Here is a 25,667-nt window from a genome sequence, read left to right as displayed (position 1 = left end):
GGGCGGCTAGGTGTTGGGTTGGTGATGTTCCCTGTGGGCTCTGTTAGCAAACTGGCTTGTGGTTATAGTGCTCACGGGGGAGGATTTCTTGCAGGTGGAAGCATTGCAAAATAACCGCAAGAACGATGTTGCAGCAGCATCAAATTGAATTTTGAACAAAAAAGTTTTAACTTTCCTTTTCCTTATGGTTAAATGGCTCTCAAAAGATACGCCTCTCGGAAGAGGAAGGCTCAGGGTTTACAAGCCGTGTGACATTAAGCAGACCAAACGCTATTGACTGTGGTAGACAAATAAACACACAGGCGGCAATCCCTGGCCCAGTCTGCGGCAACCGCACATCCTAGCGAGTCCTAATGAAACTGTCTGAGAAACAAATGTACTTTCTCCGCTACCGCCGGCCTCACACATGGGAGAACAGGTTTCAGAGCCCGGAATTTGAAGCCTTAGGTCAAAAATGAGTGTATAATGTGGTGACCAATTGTGTTGGGGAGGGTCCTATGTGGATAAGACACATACTTAAAAATTTTTGGAGGCTCAAAAAGTCACCCATTTTGCTTCTGTTACAATTGTATTCTTCTTTCCACATTTGAATGATTTCTCCCAGCAGTGCCTAAGAAGGAGACCGGAGTTCCTAGCTAGCCCAGGTGACTAGGGGTTGCTGGGCCCATTTCCCTGCTCTAAATGAACCCGGGGAAGCTAATTCTCAAAGAACAGTTAGTATGTACTATGCATATTAGTGAAGGTGTTCTTTTTTTTTTTCAAACTGAGGCTGGTGGAGGTGCCAGGAGCCAAGCACACTGGCCTGCAGCCTCCTTTCAGTGGAATTTAAATCACAATAGCCCCTGGGGCGCCTGGGTGGCTCAGTCGGTTAAGCATCTCACGTTGGCTCAGGTCATGATCTCAAGGTTCTTGGGTTCCAGCCCTGCATCAGGCTCTGTGTGGACAGCTGAGAGCCTGCAGCCTGCTTTGGATTCTATGCCTCCCTCTCTCTCTGCCCCTCCCTTGCTCATCCTCTCTCTGTCTCTTTCCCCAAAATAAGCAAATAAACATTTAAAAAATCGGAATGACCCTTTTGGAAAGTTATACAGGCCAGTCACTTTGCAATTGTTCATACCTTTAGGGCATGCAATTCCACATCTAAGAAATTGATTCCGGGAAAATGATAAAAATTACACATACAGGTGCAAATATGTTCATCTAAGCATTATTTCCCACAGTGAAAAATAATAAACTGGATGTCTGATAGTAAGGCAAGAGCTAGGTAAAAGAGTCTGTGCACCAGATAGAATGTTTTTACCGCTGAACGTGGTAATTATGAAGCATTTTTAAGGGTGGAAAAAATCCATACTATCGAATGTTAAGTGAACACAGCAGGGTAAAGAAAAACAAGGCGAGTGTAACCTTACTTTTGTTAGAAAAAACCCCACAGAAAAAGTACTGGTAGAACATCAATAATGGCTATCTTTAGTGGGATTACAGGTGATTTACTTCCTTCTTGTACTTTTCTATGCTTTCCGAATTTCCTGCACAAGGGGCAAGCGTGACTTTTCTATTCAGATGGAAAAGAAATGTTTGCATTTACTTTCAAATAAGCCAACTGTAGGGCACACTTGGCCCAGAGGAGGCGGAGTCTCCTGACTCACCAGGGCAGCCCTGTTGCCCAGGAGAGGCTGCCTGGGGACCGAACACAGAACTGCTGGAAAAGGAGAAAAGTCTGCCAAGTGGTGTCGTGTTGTGGAGACCCCTGCTTCTCCTTCTGGCCATTCCCAAGTGTGGCTGAGAGCGTGGTTTGTGCAGACACGCTGGCGAGCCCCTCTTGGCAATGCACCCAGCCTCTCACATGGGCATGGCATTGAGCACGGGATTTAATTCCCATTTTACCGGGGAGGATCTGAGGCAAGGGTTAAGTAACTTATCAAAGATTTCTCTCTCTCTCTCTCTGTCTCTCTCCCATACATACACACACACACACACACACACACACACACACACACACACGTAATGGATGTAGGACTAAGATGTAACTTTGTAGTTTTGAACTTAAATACCATAGCCAAGCATTCCTGTCAAATATCACTGAGGAGTGTAATCACATGACTGGTGGAAAGGCAGAGAGGCCCATGCTCAGGTGATCTGGGCTCCAGTCCCAACTCTGCCACCGGGGTCACAGGTGCTGTTAGGCAAGGTCCTAATACTTTAGGACTCAGTTTTTCCATCTCTTCAACGGAAATAAGGATTTGGTCCCTACTGATCTCAAAGAGACCAGCCAAGTGCCAGGAGATGGGAAATAAGAAGCCATCGGAAGTGGATCCGGAACTTCCTAAGAGGGAGTGGTGACTCAGTTACCTGCTTATAATTTCAGCCTGGAAATCTATGGGGTGTGTGTGGGGGGGTGGGTAGTGAATAAGCTTTATGTCCCAACCACCCAGGTAAACATCTAATAATCATGGCACCATGAATGGAGCATTCCCTAGGTGCCGGGTACCCTGTGAACATCACCCCCAGGGCACAGCCTCCCTGAGGCCTCACAACCCCACAAGAGGGCAGGGACGGTTCCCGCCGTGATTTCGTGGGGAAGGAATTCAAGGTGGGGAGGCCAAAGACCTCTAGTAGAAAGAGGCTGAGTTTTGGGTTAAGACAGCCCAGGCTGAATCCATGGAATGTCTTCGATCTTCGCTGCTGCCCGTTCCCCTTCCTTCACCAACAAGCAAAGAGCTTGGCAAGCTGGAGGAGCCAGGACCCATCTACCTGCCGTCATGCGGTTTCAATGAGTGGACCCCGAACTCAGCAGTACTTTCTCTGATGTGCACACAAAGAACTTCTTCAAGGAGAAGGGAAGGTCGCTGGGAGAAATGATGGATAAGGGCCAATTGGGAAACTCATTAGAATGGGGAGCTGCCGCTTCTGTGTCTGTCCCTGGGTCCTGCCTTCATTACTTGGAGAACCGCTTTTGTAAACCTCGCTGTCAGGGGCCCACACTCCCTGGGAGTGCCCACTCTCCTCTTCATCTTCTGTTGTAAACCAACATTGGAGGCAGAGGCTTGGCAAAAGACCATTACTCACTTTTAATGAGACAGCTAGGGAAATAAATTGGCATATGTTAGCGAAATGGCTCATCAAGGTGAGTAATTATCTTCATGACTGGGGCAGTTTACCCTCAGATGAAAGGATTTGCATCTCAACTCTCATTGGGCTGTGGCTTTCCAGAACTAAGGCAGGAAGTCAAGTGGAGCCTGACCACTCATCACAGATATCTCCGCTTGTCTGGTCACGCTCTTCACCAAGGACTCATCGCCCCCCAAGTTCCAAAGCTTCTGTGGACAGAGACCACACAGCTGATCATAGGGGAACAGAAAAATACAAATCAATTGTTGTATATTTTATAGGGTGGTGTGTGCATGTGTGTGTATTTGATGTGTGTGAGACATACATCTGTGTGGTAGGGACAAGCCAGCCGCCTCACAGGGCTTGTAGGAAAAGCCATCAGGAAATAGTTCTGACAGACCCTACTAATTGAAATTACCCACTTCTTAGTCCTGAACCAATCTTTAACTCAAGTCCAATATTTTCTCTTTTACTTTCTTGTGCACTGAGGCACTGATCTTGTGTTCCACACAGTGAGCATCTCGCAATGTGCTGGTTTCTAACATTCCCACGTGGTTTATCATTTTATAAGGAAACTGCCTTATCTTTGTCTGTTATAAGAATGCTTTATTTCATCTTCCAAGGCAGATCACAAACCACTGGAGATCAGGGATGAGGGTGTCTTATTGGCTCCCATCCGCTGTGGAACCTGCTGCAGTTCTCAGGATGCAGAAGACCAGGTCCCAGGACACGTTCCCCCCCCCCCCACCCCATCTCAATGTCAAGGAGCACGGGAAGCACTGAATACTGGCAAGCAGGTCACTGATGGTACTTCCCTCTAGGTGTCGGCTACCGGGAGGCTCACAGTTAATCCACTGCCTAATTCTGGCTCACGGCATGCTTTATGCAGCAACCTCACCCTTGGTGCCACCTGACTTTCTAGTTTTCATTTCGACTTTCTTTCCACTGGATGGTAAGCTCCACTGGATGGCAGGCCCCCGTCAGTTTTGAGCTCCACTCCACTCCGTTCCCAGTTCCCAGCACTATGCCTGGCACTCAGTAAATAATTCACAGGGTAGAGGAACTTCAGGTTTTGTAACTTTTGCATCTTTGTGCAGTGCTCTATGATCCTATTCGAAACAGAGTGGGGATAATATACCTATAAGCACACACTCATGCTATCAAATAATACACTTGGCAAATAATTATCATCTGATTAACATGGAGTTATTGAAAATTGCATTTAATGTGGGCGGAGTTGACTGGGCCTCTGGCTGAGGTGTTTGCACTACAAGTGTTCTGTGAATGGTGATGGGGAAATGCACAAAGGGCTTTATAGGACTGTTTTCAGTTCGGTAAGTTCAGTTTGGGATTGGGGTGTGGTGGGAGGTTTCATTCTTTCATTGTTGTCACTATAGTAGAAATTCTCAAAGGACATTGGCAAGAATATAAAAGATTCTTAAATGATTCTAAGCTCAGAAGGTGTTTCCAAAAATCTCCATCTTCTCTTTTAGCATTTTTTTCTTTTTTCCTGGGAGCAGGAAGCAGACGGCTGGGGTCGGGGGTAGTGCCACAACTTACGGTGCGGGAAAGGGACTCAGGTATGGCTGAGTTGATGGCATGGAAAATTCTACCAGAAAGCCATCCTGTCTTAAGTATCCAGATGTGTGGCATTATGAGTTCTAGGGGCTGTACTCACTGAGCAGGTTTCTGAGGTATCTGGGGGGTGTCTTCGACCTGGCTGTGCTAATAATCTAAGGACATCCACTCTAGTGCAGGGCTGAGTTCTGGGTTACAGAGCCTAGGTCATGGATGGCAAGGGAGTCATCACCTGCCATGGACGTTCAGAGCCCTCACTTGGCCTTCAGAGAGGGGGTGGTGGACTTGTTTCCCTGCCCTTCCCCCCGGGGGGCCCTCTCAGGACACTCACCATTTCTGTCAATGGCAAAAGGCACGTCAGTTGTGACGATCTCATAGTTGCAAATCTGGCTGTACTGAGGGGAGCAGTCCTCGTCCACGGCCTCCACCTGTAGGATGCTGTCATAGATCTTGCCCTCTGTCACCACTGCCTTGTAGGCTGGCTCTTTGAAGGTGGGAGCAAACTCATTGACGTCCTTCACCTGGATATGGACCACGGCCCTGGGACCACACACCGGAAGGAAGAGATGGCAGTAAAGGGAGAATGACACTGTCCTCCCACACCTCCCGTGGGCACTGACTCTGGTCGGTCCCAGGGCCGAAGGAGCAGAGAAACCACAGCCAGTCAGGATGGTTGCTGTCTCAGTGTTCTGTCCGCCCTCCCACTGGAGACGCTTCTACCTGTCAATGCCCTGCTTTGGAGATGAATCCGCCCCTTCTCTGGCCTTCCCAGTTACCCAGCTTTAAGCAACGATTCCTTCTAGACTGCTTCCCCTTTCCTTTATCTGCTCCTCCTCCTCTGTTCATTCACTCTTCCTTTCAGTAAGAATGTAACCACTCTCTGAGTTAGGTTCAGAATCAAACTCCAAATGGGAGAGAGTTACAAACTAAAAAGTGCCAGGACAGAGATATGCGTGTGGCATGGCAGAAACCCAGAACAAGGTCCCAACCAGCTCCGCAGGGATGGGCTGGCTCAGGGAAGGCTTCCCGGAAGAAGTGACACTTGAACACAGTCCTGATGGCGGAAGGGGAATATTTTCAAGGGAGGCACAGGGGCAGAGTATTGCAGGTGGAGGACTCCGCCTGTGCTGATGCCTGCAGGGGCCCGGGGAGCTAGCGGAAGAACCATGGTATGACCACTGGGTACACAGACCTGAAGAGCAGGGTGTGGTACCGAAGGGTGGGAGGGAAGTGGGGTGGGGGGTAGGGGTGCAGGGATCCCTCTCCGGCCACTCACTTGTGCGACTTCTTCCAGGCCGTCTCCCGGGGCCCTGCGCCACAATCGTAGGCCTGGATGATGAACGTGTACTCTTTCTGCAGCTCACAGTCGATGGGACTCTTGGCGCGCAGCCGGCCCTCTCCCGACGTCTTGTTGAGCACCACGGCCTCAAAGGGCAGCTCCTGGCCGTGGATCTTGAACGCGCAAATTTCCCCTGCAGAAGGATGGAAGACAGTGAATGGGGATCCTGAGAATTGCCAGACGGAAGACACAGCTTCTCTTGGGCCAGATTTGCAAACCCAAAACCTCCAGGCCATTTCCTCCACACAAAGAATTGTCACACTGGAAAAAGAGGCCTCCAGAGACCCAGATCAACATGCTCATTTCATGGATGGTAAAATTGAAGCGTTTCACACATGGAACTGTCACCCATCAAGTGTATCCGGCAGAAAGGAGGGGAGTCACGGTTGCGGGGGTGGGGGGGGGCTGGTGACTGCCCTAGTTTGCTGCTTTCCCGCTTGCCCTCGCCTGGTGTGAGAACAAGGATTTTGCCCACAGCCTAAAGATAAATGGCTGTAGAGGAAGGAGAAAAAGGCCAAAGCTTGCATAATTGTTTGTCCCTTGAACCACCAGCGTGAGCATTGCTGGGGAATTCGTTGAAAATACAGACTCCCAGGCCTGACCTGGACTCCTGAATCAGATTACAGGTTGTTGTGTTTGTTTTTTTTTTAAACCAGGTTCCCTGGTGAGGTATTTGTCTGCTCACTAAATGTGAACCGCTCTGCTCTGTCCTTTCCTCCTGGCTTAAACGCCCCATGGTGCTGCAGCCAGCTTCCCACCCCTCCAGCCTCCATTAAGTCTCTCCACCCACCACTTCCCTGGCGGGAGAGGGGCACCAATCAGGTGCAATTTTCTCTCAAAACAGCAGGCGTGAGTCTGAGTTCCAGAAGCCCCGTGGAGCCTGAAAAGCTAACTTCTTAAAGAGCTGAACATGTTGTGAAATTAATGCATTTCTCCCCCTCAGCTGGGTTAATGTGTATTATAACTATTTCTCTGCATTAAAATTATGAGGCCATGAAAACATCTTCTTTTTCTCAATTGATGGATATTTATTTCTTGAACCCCGACTGCAAGTAAGCCATGTAGTAAGTGCCTTGTGAAATACTGAAAACTTGAGACACGTTCTCTTCCTGACTTGTCAGGGAGACGGTGTGTAGACGTCCAGAAAGACCACTCATGGTGCAAGGGACGGGGGGTGGTAAACATCACACGACACGGGCAGCAAAGAATTCATCTCTAGGCTGCTGGGGGTAAAACACAGACTTGGAACCTCCCACAGACTTGGAGGCTTTGAGTCACGTTCTAGGTTTTCCACTTTGACTCACTGCTGTAGTTGAATTATGATGACTGTGGGTCTCAGTTGTGTCACCTAGAAAATGGCTCGGGAGATGGTGTTGGAGGAGGGCATCTACTCTGATGCGTCCCAACACTGTTGGCACCGGGGTGAGGTGCCTAGTGTGCACAATTTAAGGGGGTCCTCATTCTGGAGGCAATCAGGTGTTTTCTTGCCTCTAGTCCAGGCCCTGGCCAGCTGTTCCAGAGAGGAACAGTCTCCTGATGCTGTGGGGAGAAGGGGTAACATGACCGCACGCCTGCTCTGTACCTAGTGCCGAGCTCTGGATCTCCACCTGGGTGACCTTATTCAATCTTCATAGCAAACCTGGAGGCAGGTGCTTTATGCCGATTTGTCAAATTAAGAAGGAGGAGGAGGAGTTAGAGGAGGAGGAGAAAGAGGAAGAGGAGGAGGAGGAGGAGGAGGAGGAAGAGAATCAGAATCAGAGAGGTTATTACTTGCTCCAGGTCACAGAGCTGAAGACAGTGTAAACCCCAGGTATGGCTGGCTGACCCCTGAGCCGGGCCCTTTCTCCTCCACCGCACCATCCATAAGCAGCCCCGTAATTTCAAGGGCACTGCACTGGGGATTGCTTCCAGTAGCATTCTATATTCCCATTCAGGTCTCACTCTGGAGAGAAATCCCCCATTTTACATATAGGAAGCATGCCCTGATCTCTTACTAACAATGTTTTCTGAGATGGTCAATCAATACCAATCTTACCTGTAGGCTTTTATTTTTTATTATTTCATCGATCCTCAATTTCATTATGAGCACTCCATTTTCACTACACCCCCTCCTGGCCATTTCTCAGATGTAGGTGTGGAATCATGGAGAAGACAGACAGATTGCAGACTGGGCCCCACCAAGAGGGCCGATTCACACTCTGTCACTGTTGTTCAGGGTCGGGGGTGACACTGTACTGCCTCTTGGACAGGGTTAAACCTGCAGCCCTCAGGGCAGAAGGGTAGGTTTCATCTGGTTCTCGTGTTTAATTTCTGCTTTGAGTTGGCTGTTGTTGAATGCATGAACTTCTGAAGTGCTGCCTTGTGATTCCCAAGATGAAGGCCAACGTGGGAATATTACCAGCAAATGTGCCCAACCTGGCTCTGGGGCAGTCTCTGGAGTGCCCAACCACTGCATGATTATAGGACCAATCAGACCATTTTTCTTTGAAGAGTCGAGTTAAACTGAAAATAAATGAGGGTCATTTTCTGTTGGAAACATTTGATCACAACTAAAATGGTTCTCAAGACTCAGAAATCCTTAACAAGAGGGAAGGAGAGGACACAGGAAAAGGAGACACAGGGGAGGGAGAGACATAGGAAGCTTCGGGGCCACACATTTCATCCAAGTCCAGCTCAGTTCAGTTCAATGGACCAGAACTTTCGGAGAGCCAAGCAAGCACCAGGAACTTGCCTGTGGCACCAGAGACACAAAGGAAAGCACTTGGATCCCTTATAACACAAGGACGGCCAATCCTTGAGCACTCATTACCCAGAGGAGACAGCAAGGTAACAAGGCTATGTGTTGCTCACATAGTCTCACCAGCTCAGTATGAGACAGGATTTAGCCTCTTTTGAACAAAAGCTAGAATTCATGCGGCCCTCATCCCACCTCTTCATCTGATACTTGTGCTCCTGTTGCAAAAACACGCATTCAGTTTTTTATCCATTCATTCACCTTGTAGGTATTGATAAGGGACTACGTGCCCAGCACTGGTGAAACATGGATGAGTAAAACCAAACCCAGTCCTAGCATATATGCTGCTGGCAGTTCAGCGGGGGGGACAATAAGCAATCCGATGATGACATCCCTAAATAAAGAACAGTGATCATGATGCATGATTGAAGGACAGCTCCGCGGTACTAAGACAGTTCTGACCTGTCTGCTGGGCGGGGAGCACTACCTAAGGATGCGACAGCTGAGCTGAGATCCCAGGAGGAGAAGGAGGGACATGCCCAGGCCAGGAGGGAGGAAAATGAGTTTCAGGCAGAGGGGCAGATGCCCTGGGGGCCCTTCAGCGGGAAGGGACATCTTGAGGCCACCAGGCCTGCAGGGGCCAGGGTGGCAGGACCACAGGCACTGGGGTAGGGCCAGCTTCACGGGCATGTGACCTGAGAGCCACATGGCACTCCATGCTTAAGAGGACCCCGAGCTTGGTTTAAACCTCTGTTGTTGCCATCTTGAATTCTTAATCATTTTATCTTTGAACTTGCGTTTTGTACCTGAAGTCTGATGGGACAATGCAGCAAGTCCGGGAGCAGAGGAGACAACGATCCATTGTTCTGTCTGCCCCATTTACTTCCAGCGCTCAGGATACCCAGTGAGCACAGAAACTCAGTGCCCTTACACTGCGTGGGAGTTCAGCGGACGCAGTGCGAAGGTAAGCGCATGGTGTCCAGGACTGAGAAAGCAGGCAGCGGACAATCCCGAGAGGTACCTTTCCTGTTCGAACCAAAATTGCTTTGAATGCGGAAGGAAGGCAGGGATGTTTTAAGAAGCATGACCAACCAAAGAACTCTGTCTTGTCTTTTCTTACTCATGGTACTTCCCTGTAGTAGTCAAACACTTAGGCTGAAGACGGCAGAGAGGAGGAAAGCTAGGACACCCTGCAGTTCCTTTCGTTTGGGGCTGCCCTTCCTACCAGTAAACCGAGGGTAGAGAGCGTGGATAAAATGTGTGCACATCAAGAAGCAAAATAAACACAGTTGTGCGCCGTTTGTGTTTGTGTGACATTTACAATGCTCTGGTAAAGAACTGAATACATAGGCATACGTGAGCTATGAAATGTGAATTCTGTAATTTTCGGAGACTCTGCACAGCAGTTAACTGCTCTTATATTTGCATTTGAAACTGGCATTGCATAGTATATAGATGAATGGTAAAATTCATGCCCATAATTTAGCATTCTGATCTGTCTTTACTTACAACGGCGTCGAGTAGCAAATTAAGAGACCACAAATTGAGAGAGGATCTGTAGAAGGAAGGTCCCGGGATGGAGCGTGAAGGCGGAAGGATATTTAAAATTGCGGTCTCGGGTGCTGGTATGTGACTCACTGGGCTGCCTCCATCTTTTGTGAGGTCTACCACTGGAATGTGTTATTACTAATAAAGAACTGCAGTCGGAGAGGGGGGCAATGTGCATAAAGGGTCTGTAATGGTGACGATAAGTGGTGGTGTCCATGTAAACATGTCACTTCTAAAAAGTGGCTTTCTAATGTGCTTTCATGGGTAGGAGAGTAGCGCAGTGATGGACACGCACGCCAGCCAGCAGTGGGCGCTGTGGGGAAGTGAGGCCGGCAGCACTAGGCTGCCAGGCCTCTGGCTGTGACCTGCCCTAACTGTGGCCCCAGGACGCTGAACTCGACTTCCCCAAAGGCCCCCTTGAAAGGCCAGGCCGGAAGATGGGCCCCTGCAGGGCTGGGGGGAGGGGCATGAGGCTCTCGCCCCTCCGCACCCCTGTCTGCCTCACAGGTGCCTTCTCCTCCCATAGTGCACCCTCGCAGCACCTCGGCAGACACTGCCGGAGCTGCTGCTCAAGTCCTCCCGTAAGAGTCTGGGGCAAATGAATGAAATTGACTCATGAATGGGGGAATGAAACAGATTTTTAGAATATATTTTGATCCTAACCTTGAATACCCTTGAACAGCAGGTTGTGTTGATTCCATTTTTCAGCTGAGGAAACTGAGTCTCAGAGAGATCAACTAGTTCACCCAAAGCCACTGTGATAGTAAGGACCAGATCAAGGACGGATTTAGACCCTCTGATTCTAACTCCAGCACCTTCTTTGTTCTTTCTTGTTGCCTATCACTGGGCCAGTGTGACATTCTAGAATACCGGGTCTCCAAGTGCGATCTGTGGACCCCTGGGATCCCCGATACCCCTTCCGCCGGGTCCACAAAGTCAAAATTAGCTCTCTACTGACACTAATGCATTATTTGACTTTTTCACTGTGGTGATAACTTGTACTGATGGTACAAAAGCAACAGTGAACAAACGTGCTGTGCCTTAAGTAGACCTGGCTGAATTCTTTACCACATAGAGTTGGAGTAAAAAAATTAAAAAAAAAAAAAAAAAAAAAAGCCAATTTCACCTAAGAATGACTTGAGGGGCACCCGAGGGGTTCATTGGGTTAAGCATCTGACTCTTGATTTTGGCTCAGGTCATGATCTGACTTCGTGAGATGGAACCCAGTATTGGGATCTGCACTGACACCACAGAGGAGCCTGCGTAGGATTCTCTCTCTCTCTCTCAAAATAATAAACTTTTTTGGAAAAAAACACAATGACTTGAATAATGCAGTAAATATTATTGATTTAGTTAAATCTCAGTTCTTGAGTACACATCTTTTTAATATTCTGTGGAACAAAATGGAAAGTATACGTAAAGGACCCTGCACAGCAAAGTATGCTCTAAGAAAAGCATTTGTGTGAGTTGAGTGGGAGCTGAACTAGGACCTTTTTTCATGGAATGCCTTTTTGACTTGGAAGAATGATTGTTAGACAAACTAGGTTTATTCAAATTGGAGGGTGTGGCGGACATTGTTTTTTAAAAGTAAGCCTGTCACTCCAAAGAAAAGAACCGGTAGGATTTGTCGCCAGTGACAAAATGAGAGCTTTTAATTTGGAAAACTTGTGTCTGCCACATTAAGTTTTAACCATTTACCAATATATTAATACTTTTCTGATGAGATGGTTAGTGGTATTAATGAGGGTGACTGTGTGATATTGTAGAATGAAATACATCGGGTTTTGAAAGATCTACTAGCCAGTGAATCACTGTCTTCCAAACGATCAGTGTGTAGTATTGCACAGTCGTGTTATGGGTAAAAGAGCCATTCAAAGAGTTAAGTACAGGGGCGCCTGGGTGGCTCAGCCGGTTGAGCGTCCGACTTCAGCTCAGGTCACGACCTAGCGGTCTGTGAGTTCGAGCCCCGCGTCGGGCTCTGGGCTGATGGCTCAGAGCCTGGAGCCTGCTTCCGATTCTGTGTCTCCCTCTCTCCCTGCCCCTCCCCCGTTCATGCTCTGTCTCTCTCTGTCTCAAAAATAAATAAACGTTAAAAAAAAATTTAAAAAGAGCGAGTGCATTTTAATGTAGTGGTCAGTATATGGTAAGTTCCTTGATGCGATTTCAGATTCCTTATTATAATGAACCTTTAAGAAACTATTACTTATGAAGTTCTGGTGTTGTATCCGAGAAGAATATCTACAATTATCCAAAAAGATTTTTAAAATTTCCTCCCTTTTCCAACTACATACCTGGGCGAGGCTATATTTTTTTCTGCTTGCATACTTCACCTAAACAAATGTATCTCAGCAGACTGAAGGCAAGTGCAGATACGAGGATCTCACTGTCTTCCAGTAGGCTACACATTGAAGAGATTGCAAAAAATGTAAACAACAATACCACTCTTCTCACTAACCTATTTTGTTTTGGAAAATATAGTCAAACTATGTTATTTATGTTAACATGTAATGAATTTATTATTGTTATTTTTAAGTGAATTAATAGATAAGGACTTGAAGTTTCTCAGTTTTAATTTCTTATACAGTAAATATTAATAGACACAAACCCACAAAGACAAAAGCTGTTGGGGGTCCTTAATATTGTTTAAGAGTGTAAAGGGGTCCCGAGACCAGAAAGCTTGAGAATTACTGTTCTTATAACTTACCAACTACGCTTTCCACCCAGATCATGATTCCATATCCCATTCCTGATGCTTAAAAACACAACCTGCCACCTCTCAGTGAACTCAGAATCTCAGAGCAACACAATGCGCTTTGTATCTTGCAATCGAAGGTTTTGCAGTGGGCGCAACTAGGCAGAACTTGATGGCTCTTGGAGCCAAAGACGCTGGACTCGAACCCTACCTGTCTGGTTAACCACCTGTGTGACCCTGAGCAAGTCACCGACCTCTCTGTGCCTGTTTCTTCATCTGTAAAATGAGACGATATTGGTAATAGTCACCTCAGCAATTTTGGTTGTTGGGTGGATTAAATGAGTTAATACATACAAAACACTTCATAGTGCCTGATATGAAGTTAAGTACTACATACGTGTTAACCCTTATCACTGCCATTATACTGAAGAAAAATCACACACTTCTGGCAAATTCCCTGTTCATGTTTGAGAGCTGAAGGGGCTGAATGTGGAGATCATTTCATCAGCAGAAATATTTTGAATCATTCAAGAACAGTCTGCTCCTTGAAATACCTGGCACCTGTCAGCCACAGCTTACACACACCTGCTTTCCTGAACATCCCTGGTCAACGACTATATCCTGTGTCCCCAAAGTCTCATCCAGGCCCGGTACTGCTTCACGGGGAGAGTTTGTGGGGTAGGTTGGCTTTGTCTGTCTGATTTTGCTTGTCTCAGTGGCTGGAGGTAGTTAATGGCCTTTATTGTGCAAGAGTCAAAGGTGCTAAATAGTCAGCTCCGAGAACCATGTTACCCAAAATGGCTATGGTGCCTCCCTTGAGAAACACTGTACCCCAAGCATGTAGCCAGTCTTCTGTTGGAGCTAACGCCAGCTCAGTTTCATGGCCCCAGACCTGCGGAAAATGATAGACCTTGTAAAGGCTTCTCCACCAGAGTGGTGAGGTGCCTCCAGATGGGGATGATGCCATCTGCTTTCTGCAGCAGGCTGTGGCCTCCAGCAGGCACGCTCGGCAGACAGTGAACCCTGACCACGCTGCCAGAGGGCTGGGAGGGTGTGCTTTTGTGAAAGTGGACCCTACGCCTCTAGCTGGAGCCTTCTGCAGTGACTTTAAGTATAATAAAATGGGAAAGGACAAATGCCAATCACATCAAGAGGCCATCACGCCCAGAATATCCGATCAGGGCTGAATTCAGAGATAAATCTATACTTTAAAAAAGAAAGGGTTGATTTTAAGCCCTCTTGCTCCAGATGAAAACTTAAAATATCCCCAAGTAGAAAGTTAAAGGGGAAGGTTCAATGGATCGTCACTTCTGCTGGTCCTTCGTGTTCCTGGGTGGCGGGAAGATGACCTTGTTTGGGGTCCCCGGCTCTGTTCTTCTCAGCTGTGTGACCTTGGCTGGTTCCTAAATCCCTCTTCATATAACTGAGGATGAACCATGCCTAATCCTGAAAGTGCCAAGAGGCTGCAACGACACACTAAATGTGAAAGTACCGTGCGAAGTATAAAGGTCTACCTGCTTTTTCTTATTGCGATAATAATAAATCCTGCTTCCAACCTGCAAGTAGCTAAATGCATATTGGCAGCGTACCTTATTTCTCTGAGACACCAAAGTCAGGGGGAGGGGAGGCGTCACCATTTATAGCTTTCTGTCTACTTAGTATTGAGCAAAAGAAAACATACTCTTTTATTTAAAAAGCCATCTTCCTACATTCCAAGATCAAAATTCCCTTTCCTTTTGCAAGATTTAACACTAGTTATTGCATTGCTGAAAAACCGATGAAGACAACGCATTTTTCCTTATTTGGCAACATCTCTTGAACAAACAAATGCTATAACAACCGATCTATATGCTGAGAGACTTGAAGAAGTCCCCCTGGCTCAGCTCGTCACAATGAGGTCAAGTAGGACTTAAAGAAATGTCAGACGGTCATTTGCTCCGCCTGGTGCCCAGTGGTCTGGAGTTGAAGGACTCCAGGTACAAAAATGTGCTGTATTCGTCATTCACTCAGCAACCTTCCCTAGGCATACATGATACAGTTAAAAGCAGCTGAGTGAATAATAATTTATAAAATTCACTGCAGCTCACATTTATTGAGCATTTATAATGGACCAGGCTCTTACTCCGGCCTACGGTGAAACCAACCTGCATCTCTTGAAGTGCTGACCTACCTGGCCAGGAGCTAGAGATCCGGATGAATCAGAGACTAGCTCTGTGTTCACAGACGGGAGAAGGAGGCAGATGACTAAAGAATTAAGCACAATGAAGTACTCAAAGGCTGCAACAGGTGTCTGTTCTGAGTGTGGGGAGAACACAAAGCACGATGGCCAGTCAATCTCACCCTTACATGCTTCCAGACACAGTTGTGAGCCACCACGGAGCCACCACAGAAGAGTGTTATGGCTGCCAAGGGGAAAGAATATCAGCCTTAACAGGGCCGGTGGGACAGGACCCTGCCTGTGGACCCCGTCATGTCTGCCTCTTGATAATGGCATTTCTGTGCCTTCATTCCTAGCAGAAGGCTAGTACAGGTCATTGCCTGGCCTATGAGATGGCTCTTTCCTAGTCCTGTCGTTCGCTGTGCCCTTGCCGGTGGGAGCCACACCCTTGCCCTCCTGCTGACCTCGCTGGTTGATCCCAAGCCGTCCACAGTTCTGGTCAGGTGTTGCCACATGGCAGGATGAGGGAGGGAGCCAGGAAACCACACTGACTAGGATAGTGACTGAGTTCATAATGACTGAATTAAAAAAAAAATAATGTTTATTTATTTTTGAGAAAGAGATAGAGTGCCAGGAAGGGAGGGGCAGAGAGAGAGGGAATCCGAAGCAGTCTCCAAGCTCTGAGCTCTCAGCACGGAGCCCAATGTGGGGCTTGAACCCATGAACCGTGAGACCACCACCTGAGCCAAAGTTGGACGCTCACCTGCCTGAGCCACCCAGGCACCCCATAATGGCTGAATTTTTAATGTTTGGCAAGAATGTGTTAAAACTCTGTGTCTCAAAAATTACTGACCTGAATGCAATTACCACATGGGAACACACACCTTTCTCACCACCAAACAGGAACAGGGGACTGTCAAATAAGGGTAGAGAATCTTACTTAAAAATGAAGGGCTCTTGTTTGCCCACAGCTGTTAGGTGCAGTTCAGTCAGATCCACTCCATGATCATTATCTGGAATCTACTTCAACTAACCCCTACTTGTCCTTTAGGGGAAGTAATGGATGTTGAAGTGCCTGGAGAGTGAAAAATGTCCTATGCAAATGTCATGGCCCTTTAGCACTCTACAATTATCTCCATCAACAAAGTTTTTGTAAGCATCTACCTCCTGCAGGGAGGGAATCTTAGGAGACACTGAGGTCCCCAGAATTAGGGCCAGGGCTTACACCTTCAGAAAGAGGAGCTATCCATAGGACCAAATAATTCTTTTCTTTTCCTTTTTAAATTTTTTAATGTATATTTATTTTTGAGAGACAGAGAGATAGCACGAGTGGGGGAGGCCCAGAGAGAGAGGGAGACACAGAATCCGAAGCAGGCTCCAGGCTTTGAGCTGTCGGCACAGAGCCCAACGTGAGGCTGGAACCCATGACTGTGAGATCATGACCTGAGTGAAGTTGGGTGCTTAACCGACTGAGCCACCCAGGCGCCCCTCTTTTCTTTTACTTAATCGAAGTATAGTTAACATACAGTGTTATATTAGTTTCAGGCATACACTATAATGATTCAACAAATCTATACATTGCTCTGGTCTCACCATAATGTGTACATTTGATACCCTTTATCTATTGCACACATTCTCCCACCCACTTCCCCTCTGGTAACCACCAGTTTGTTTTCTGTATTTATGAGTCTGGCTTTGTTTTTTTTTTTTTTTGGTCTCTTTCTTTTTTTCGCTTTTTGTTTCTTAAATTCCACATATGTATGAAATCATATGGTATTTGTCTTTTTCTGACTGACTTATTTCACTTAGCATTATACCCTCCAGATCCACCCATGTTGTTGCAAATGGCAAGATTTCATTCTTCTTTTTGGCTGAGTAATATTCCAATATATATTCTATTATCTATCTATCTATCTATCTATCTAGATACAGATATCACATTTTCTTTATCCATTCATCTATTCATGGACACTTAGGTTGCTTTTGTATCTTGGCTATTATAAATAATGCTGCCATAAACATAGGGGTGCATATATTTTTATCAATTAGTATTTTTCTTTTCTTTGGGTAAATATCCAGTAGTAGAATTACTGGATCATGGGGTAATTCTGATTTTAATTTTTTGAGGAACCTCCAAGCTGCTCTCCACAGTGGCTGCACCAATTCTGCAGTTCCACTAACAGTGCAGGAAGGTTCCTTTTTCTGCACATCTTTGCCAACACTTGTTATTTCTTGTGTTTTTTATTTTAGCCATTCTGATAGGTGTAAGGTGATATCCCACTGTGGTTTTGATTTGCACTTCTCTGATGAGGAGTGATGTTGAGCATCTCTTCATGTGTTTGCTGGCCATCTGGATGTCTTCTTTAGAAAAATGTCTATTTAGGTTTCCTGCCCATTTTTAATCAGATTATTATTATTATTATTATTTGTGTTGAGTTGTATAAATTCTTATTTATTTTGGATGCCAACCCTTTATGAGATATATCATTTGAAATTATCTTCTCCCATTCAGTAAGTTGCTTTTTTGTTTTGTTGATGGTTTCCTTTACTGTGCAGAAGATTTTCATTTTGGTGTAGTCTCAATAATTTAATTTTGCTTTTGTTTCCTTTGCCTAAGGAGACACTTCTAGAACAATGTTTCTATGGTCCATGTCAAAGAAACGTTTTCTCCTTGGAGTCTTATGGTTTCGGGTCTCATATTTATGTCTTTAATTCATTTCGAGTTTATTTTTGTGTGTGGTATGAGAAAGTGGTCCAGTTTCATTCTTCTGCAAGTAGCTGTCTGGTTTTCCCAGGACCATTTATCAAAGAGACTGTCTTTTCCCCACCGTATATTCTAGCATACTTTGTCATTGATTAATTGACCATATAAGTATGTGTTTATTTCTGGGTTTTCTATCCTGTTCTATTAATCTATATGCCTATTTTTGTGCCAGTACCATACTGCTTTGATTACTACAGCTCGAATCTGTAGCATATCTTGAAATCTGGGATTGTGAGGACCAAATAATTAATGAGTGCTAACGAGTTCTCAAGATAAAACAACGGAACATTACAAACTCCTCAATTAACCAGGAGAATACCTGAAGACTAATATTTAAATAGAATTGGTACAAATCATACTGACAGGTAAAACCTTTAAATGTCTTCCGGTCTCCTTTTTCTCAGTGTCCAAGCAGGGTCTTAACATATGGTCTCAACACTGAACCAGTCAGAAGTTCTAGTCCATACAAACCTGAAGGTTTTGTTTGCCTCCACCCAGTTTTTTTCTCCACCTGATTTTCTTTAATTAATTTTTCTCATCTACAGTGTCTCTAGGAATTTGGATAGACATGGGATGTAGGTTTCCCTTCGAAGGATGCCTTGTGACTGCTCTGCACTTTTCAGGGCAGAAGCCATAAGCCACCATATGGCTTTTGAACACTTGCTATGTGGCTAGTGTGACAGAGGAACTGGATTTGAATTTTATTTCATTTTTGTCATTTTTGAATTGCTCATTTAAGAATAGTTGCTCAATTCAGTTACTGGAAAACTTTTAAGTATGTCTGGGTATGTGAATCAATTTTTTGCAACCATAAATTATACAAAATCTACAGACAGATCAAGTATTTCCAATGAAAATTTAGAGTCCAAATTGAGATGTCTCGTAAGTGGAAAATACACATCAGATTTGAAAAACTTGTTTCATGGAGAATTTCTCACAAATGATTTTCTACTTGATAACATATTGAAATGATAATGTTAGATATTTTGGGTTGCATACCACATTATTGAAATCAATTTCATCTGTTTCTTTTTATTCATTTAATGTGGCCAGTAGAAAAGAAATAATTATGTATGTGGCTGGAATTACATTTCTGTTGGACAGGGTTGCTCTGCCTAATTAATAGTATACATCATGAAGGCTAATTTTCCCATAGAAATAAACATAAAGTAGAGAGGATGCATTCTATAATAACTGTAGAACTGTTCTGCTTCAATGCTGATTTTTATTTCTCAGCATTATTCCTAATATTTAGAGTAATGCTCCCTCTTAAAACAACTGCCCATTTGGCTTTCTTCAGGTGATTAAGCCAAATTTAGCTCAAGTTCCTGAAGTGCTGACTGTCAGGCTTTTAATTAGCATGGCCTCTTAAAACTTTGGATGGCTTTTATTATAAAACAGAAAATTCTTTGAAGTTTTAATGACACTGCATACTTAAATAATCGCACCTTGGTCACTTGTAGAAATTCAGATGTAGGCACTAACAAATGGCTTTTGTGAATTATCATCTAAGGTTGAATGGCAATAGGATTTGAGTTTATAATTCACTTAGTCACCAAAATTAAAAAGGTATAATCCTTTAAAAATAAAGTTTTATTTTCATAACATAAATTTAATAATCTTACATTGGTACTTTATCAACAGTAAAATAATAATCTTATAAAAGAATAATTATATATTGCATGTTGGGTCATATTATGTCAATATTCTTATACTTTTCTAATTAGAATATTAAAATTCACACAAAACGTAATACACTGTGTTTATTTCCCTGAAACTGGGAGGACAGCAAACTTGGGTTGTGAAAGGTACAAATAAAGCGACCTAAGGAGTTCTGCTTCTGATGTGCGTAGGTTTCTAACACATGACTCTCTCACAATACCCTTAACCCTGGAAAAATAGCTCCCCCCTCCCGAAGACCTGAAGCCTGGGGAGTGACAGATTTTGGAGGGGAGCAGAAAAAGCTACTAAAAATGGGTGAGTTCTCTGATTTTTAATAATTCTTAAAAACAGTGATAAAATTCACATGACATAAAATTTATCATCTTAACCACTTTTGGGTGTGTAGTTCAGTATTACTAAGTGCATTCAAGAGTTTTCTGTTTGTTCCCTTGCCCTGAGGGCGGTCACAGTCCTTGTGGAACAAGGGACTAAAACTCTGATTTCTATCAGATGAGCGGGCCATCTTTCTGGCCAGATGAATGGCACTTCCGGAAGGTGAGGGAGGACTCTTGGAGAGGAGCCAGCCAGGGAAGGGACAGCCCAAACTGTGTTTCAAATACCCAAGTCTCTGGCCGGCCCCAGAACTGCATGTGGGGGACAGACTGAAAGCCATCTGCACTGAGATCTGAACTACTGTCCATACGAGGCAAGAGAGAATTTATAGTTTGAACTGAAGTAAGTGAACTGAATTGCCTGTTAAAACAAAACGTCAACCGTTTTGAAGGAATACGACAATCCAGTGCCATCTTGGCCCAATGTGCAAAATATCCAGGATATAATCTAAACTTAATTGCCATATGAGGAGTCAGGAAAATGTGACCCTTTCCTGAGGGAAAAGACAACAGGGCCCAACCCCAAGATAGCTCAGCTATTTGTATTTTCAAACAAGTATATTATTTATTCTTATAAGTATGCTCAAGGCTATAAAAGAAAATATGCTTAGAATGAAGGAAAAGATATAAATCTCATCAGACAAATGCAACATAGAAAAAGTAATCTAGTACAAATTCTATAATTAAAAGAGATAATATCTGGGATGCCTGGATGGGTCAGTTGGCTAAGCATCTGACCCTTGATTTTGGCTGAGGTCATGATCTCATGACCAAGAGATCTGCTCTGGGTGTGGAACCTGCTTGAGATTCTCTCTTTTTCTCCCCCTCTGCCCCCTCCCACTCACACATGCTCTCTCAAAAATAAATAAATAAATAAATAAATAAATAAATAAATAAATAAATAAAGTAATATTTGAAATAAATTACTCACTGAATGGACTTGATAGAATAGGTAAGCGAATATGTGATAAATCAATATAAAAGTATCCAATTTGAAGAAAAGAGAAAATAAAGACTGCAAGGAAAGAAACAGAACTTTGATGACCTGTAAGAAATCTGAAGTAGAAAGAGAAAAAATATTGAAGGAAAATGTAACCTCAGAGACCTATGGGTTGATATCAAAAAGTCTTACATAATAAGTCATTGGAGTCCCAGAAAGAGAAGAGAGGGAGAATGAGGCAAAAATAATATTCAAACAAACAATGGCTGAGACCTTTCCAATTTTGGTGAAAGACACGTATTTACATGTTCAAAAAGCCAATAAATCCCAAGGGAAATAAATATGAATGAAACTATACCTATCTACCATAAATCTGAAGATAAAGAGAAAGCAGCCACAGAAAAACTGGCATTAAATACATGTGAATGACTGCACACTGATCAGAAACCATGGAAGCTATAGGACCACTGTGTTTAAGGGATTAAAAGAAAAAAAAAAATCTATTAGCCCATAATTCTAGAACAAGAAAAATGGCCTTCAAGAAAGAAGGTGGAGTGAAGACATTTTAGTTCATCTCCACCAGACTGGTCTGTAAGAAATGTTAAAGGAATTTTTTTTTTGTACTAGCAAAAGAGAAATGATATTAGGAAAACATGAGTCTTCAGGGATAAAGGAAGATCATCAAGAAATGTAAGTATCTAGGTAAGTCTAAGAAACTATTTTTCTCCTCCTATTTCTTTAAAATATATACATGATTGTTTAAAGTAAAATTATAACATTATGTGTGTGGCTTATAATACATATAATTATAACACACGAGCACTATAGCATAAAAGATGGCAAGAGAGAGGTGGTAAATGTATCTATATGGCTGCAGCATTTCTGCAGTTTGTACAAAGTGGTAAAATACCAATTCTAGGAAGCCTGTGAAAATTTATAGATCTATACAGAGAGCAAGTAACCACTAAAAATAAAGGAAAAGAGGTATAGCTAAAAGTCAGTGATAAACCAAAGTGGAATTCTAAGAATATTCAAACAATCCCAAAGAAGGCAGGAAAGAAGCAACAACAGAGAAACAAGTATGGGAGGTTAAACAGGTAACAAACAATAAAATAGTATATCTGAATCCAACCACATCAAGAATTACATGAAACATTCCAATAAGAAGGCAGAGATTACCGGAATAAAAATGTAAGCAATAACTATATGGTGCTGTCTACAAGAGATGCACTCTAGGTATAAAAACACAAATAGGCTAAAAGGAGTAGGTAGGAAAGATATCTGATACAATGGTAAGCACAGGAAGGCAGGAGGCGATTAATTAATATCAGATGAAACTGATGTCGAACAAATGTTGCCAAAGGAGGGCATTTCATAATTACAAATGGAAGAGATAACTATTATAAAAGCACATGCATCTAATTACAGAGCCTCAAAACATGAAGCAAAAATGGACAAACTTAAAGGAAGAAATAGACAATTCTGCAATCATAGGAAAATTTTAGTAATTGATAGAATAAAAACACAAAAAATCAATAAACTCACAGGTAACGTAAACAATGCTATCAACCGCTTTGTCCTAATTGATATTTATCGACCATTACGTCCAGCTGTAGAATGCACACTCATTTCAACCTCACATGTCATGTTCACAAAGACCATGTATGGGCCATAAAATGACCCAATGAATTTAAAAGCTGAAATCCTAGAGTATGTTCTCTGACCATAATGGAACTAAATTGGAAATCAATAACATTTAACTATACGCAATCTAAAGAAAGCCAAGATATTTGGAAATTAAACAATACACATTTAAATAATCCATGCACAAAGAAGAAATTGAAAGAGAAATAATTAAAACTGAAAATATTACAAATCAAACATATTGAAATTTGTGAAATGCTGTTAAATTGGTGCTTAGATAAACACCGATAGCTTTAAATGTATCTATTACAAAAGAAGAAAGAGCAAAAATCAAGAAGGTCCTAAAAGAGTAAAGCAAATCCAAAGTGAGTTAAGGAAAAAAAACCCTGTTGATTATTACCATATTTAAATCACATATTAGATCATTTAAAATTTTTTTGTAGAAGATCTTCCCACAAGGAAACTCCAGGCCCAGATGGTTTCTTTGGTTTCTATCACGCATCCAAAGAAGAAAAACACTAATCATATATCATTTTGTTTTTAAGAAATAGAGGAGGAGGGAATGTTTTCTCCTTTTCAGAGGCTGGCATTACCCTAATACCAAAAACTGGCAGAGACACTACAAGTGAAGAAAATTACAGACCCCTGTCTGTCATGAACATAAACACAAAAATCCTCAACAATGTATTAGCAAATTTAATCCATCTCTATAAAAAGGATTATGACTAAGTAGAATTTAACCCAGAAACCCAAGTTTCGGTCAATGTAATTTACCATACTAACAGGAGAAAGGAGAAAAACCATATGGTCCCTTCAATAGATGTAAAAAAAAAAAATTCGCCAAAATTCAAAATGCATACCCAGTAAAATCTCCCAGTAAACTACAAATAGAAGAGGAGTTGTTCAAACTGATCAGGGGCACCTGTGATAAATTTACAGCTAACATCATATTAATGGTGAAATATTAGATCCTTCCTTCCCAAGGTCAGGAACAAGGCAGGAAGCCTGTCCTCACCACTTGATAGTTCTTGAGTGCATATTATGTGCCAGATACTGTGCCGGTGGCTTTAGAGAAGAAACCCTTTGTGCAAGGACCAAATTTCCTCCCATTACAGAGATGAGCATGTTGGCGCACAGGGAGGGGAGACTTGCCCATTGTCATAACGTAATCGTAAGCCACGATTTAACTTCTGATCTCCCGGACTTCAGAGCATGCCTCTTCATCACAACTCTTTTCTCAGTAGCATGGCGATGATTATTAAAGGGAGCTAGGCGCAGAGTAGGAGCTTCTGGGTCTGGCTTCTTCACGCTTTCCCCTCTCAAAGGCCGAGGGGCAAAAACCATGGCCTGTGCTTGTCAGGCCGGAGCCTGGCAGACGCAGCAGGCTCACTGGTGTGTGGTCTCCAGGAGACGCAAAACAAGCCCTGCCTGATTTATGTGCCTCCATCAAAGGCGCCATGCTGTCCATCAATAGGAATATTCAAATTATAATGGTATTTCGCTACTAAAAGGGAGTCTGATTGGCTCATTTTCATTATTTAGAGGCAGTTAATTAAAAACCCAGCCGATATTTATTTTGCTCCTTTCACATCACCAGTGATTTCTGGCTGCTAGGCTTTCACAGCATTACAGTTGTATGACTTGACACGGCTTATAGCGGGTTTCTTATGGTTGTGTCTCCCATTACTTTAATTTCAAGCATGGCATTAAAGCGCTGTAAGACTTCAGCCATTACTGGTAAGTGTGAACCCATCGTGGCACCCGTCTTTATGAAAGAACAGATTTTATGGGATCATACTCCAGGGAATGGACCCAGGTTCCTTCTACAGGGAGAGTATGAGGGTTCAGCTTTTGAGCAGGTGAAAGATCGACCCCAACTGTTCTACTGCCCAGTAGCAGGTAACCTTAATGCGAGGCCCATTCAGATATTTCATTATCTCCTAATGATCAAGAAGGAGTTACCATGCCCAAAAATGGCCCATGTCAACGATGACATTTCCAAGAAAGCTAATGTTTTATTTCTCAAGAATCATGCTAATTTTGCAATTCACTCTATAAACTATCTAAATACAATATGACATTAACATTGTTTACCTTTGCGTCTTTGAATAGAATTAACTTTACAAGAAAATGTATCATGTTTATCTGGTGATTCCATACCTGCTTCAGGCAGAGAGAAGCCTTGCTTTGAAACTGTTGCTTGAAGGTTAACTTATCAAGGAGCCAACTGGTGATTAATACTCAAGGTTTATAATCTGTAAATTAAGGAGGAACTAAAAACACTCCCTTTTTTAGAGCCAAAACAGGCTCTTTGCAGTTTACCTGCAAACAGAAACCCGTAGAAACAGAAAGGCTTGCAAGCTGCCCAAATGAGAGATTAGTAAGTAGCTGTTACTGCCATTTGCAGTCTTTGTTGCCAAAAAAATGAGGGGCGCCCGGGTGACTCAGTTGGTTAAGCATCTGACTCTTGATTTTGGCTCAAGTCATGGTCTCCCGGTCATGGGATGGAGCCCTGTGTAGGGCTCCATGCTAAGCATGCCAATCCTGCTTGGGATTCTCTCTCTCCCCGTCTCTCTGCCCCACCCCCTCTCACTCATGCTCTCTCTCAAAAGAAAGACAAAAAGAAATAGCCATCCTAGCTGCTCTTGGCCAACTAACGAAGAACACTTCTTTGTATTGAGAGAACTCCTATAGAAGCTTCAAAACCCAGTTTAAGCATTACCTCTTTTGAGGAGCCTGTGCGGGCTTCTCAGGCTGAGACAGCAACTCTCCCATGCCTCATGCTTCCCTGGCTCCCTGCACATTTCCTCCTGCATTGTCAATTGTGTCCACACATATTTTTTCCTTTTAGAGGTCCCAGAGGCAAGAATCTGTACTTACTCATCTCCTTGACTTTACTGCCCAGTTTAAGGCCTGGCTTAATAGAGGTGCTCAGGGAATTCTTGCTGGATGTCAAAGAAATAAAGTCTCAATCAATTCAAAGGAGTGTGGTATGATGGTTAATACCAGAGTCTTGGGATCAGAAATGACTTGTCTTCAAGTATGAGCTCCGACTTCCCTAACTCTGCGATCATTGGCCGAAATGCATTAACTTCTCTAAAGTTCAGTCTC

General features: G+C 43.7%; 1 protein-coding gene across 1 annotated transcript in view; it reads right to left on the bottom strand.

The window, feature by feature from the left end:
• Positions 1-25,667, bottom strand: part of CLSTN2 (calsyntenin 2) — a 611,966-nt gene that overhangs the window by 139,785 nt on the left and 446,514 nt on the right. Inside the window, exons 3-4 of the mRNA XM_030330025.1 lie at positions 5,960-6,155; positions 5,015-5,223 (exon numbers count right to left, since the gene is read on the bottom strand). Coding sequence (XP_030185885.1) covers positions 5,015-5,223; positions 5,960-6,155 — 405 coding nt within the window. The remainder of the gene's footprint in view (positions 1-5,014; positions 5,224-5,959; positions 6,156-25,667) is intronic.

The sequence above is a fragment of the Lynx canadensis genome, chromosome C2 (genome assembly GCF_007474595.2).
Source record: "Lynx canadensis isolate LIC74 chromosome C2, mLynCan4.pri.v2, whole genome shotgun sequence".
NCBI lineage: Eukaryota > Metazoa > Chordata > Mammalia > Carnivora > Felidae > Lynx > Lynx canadensis.
Note: the sequence above shows the minus strand (reverse complement) of the source record. Positions and strands in the feature narration are given on the sequence as shown.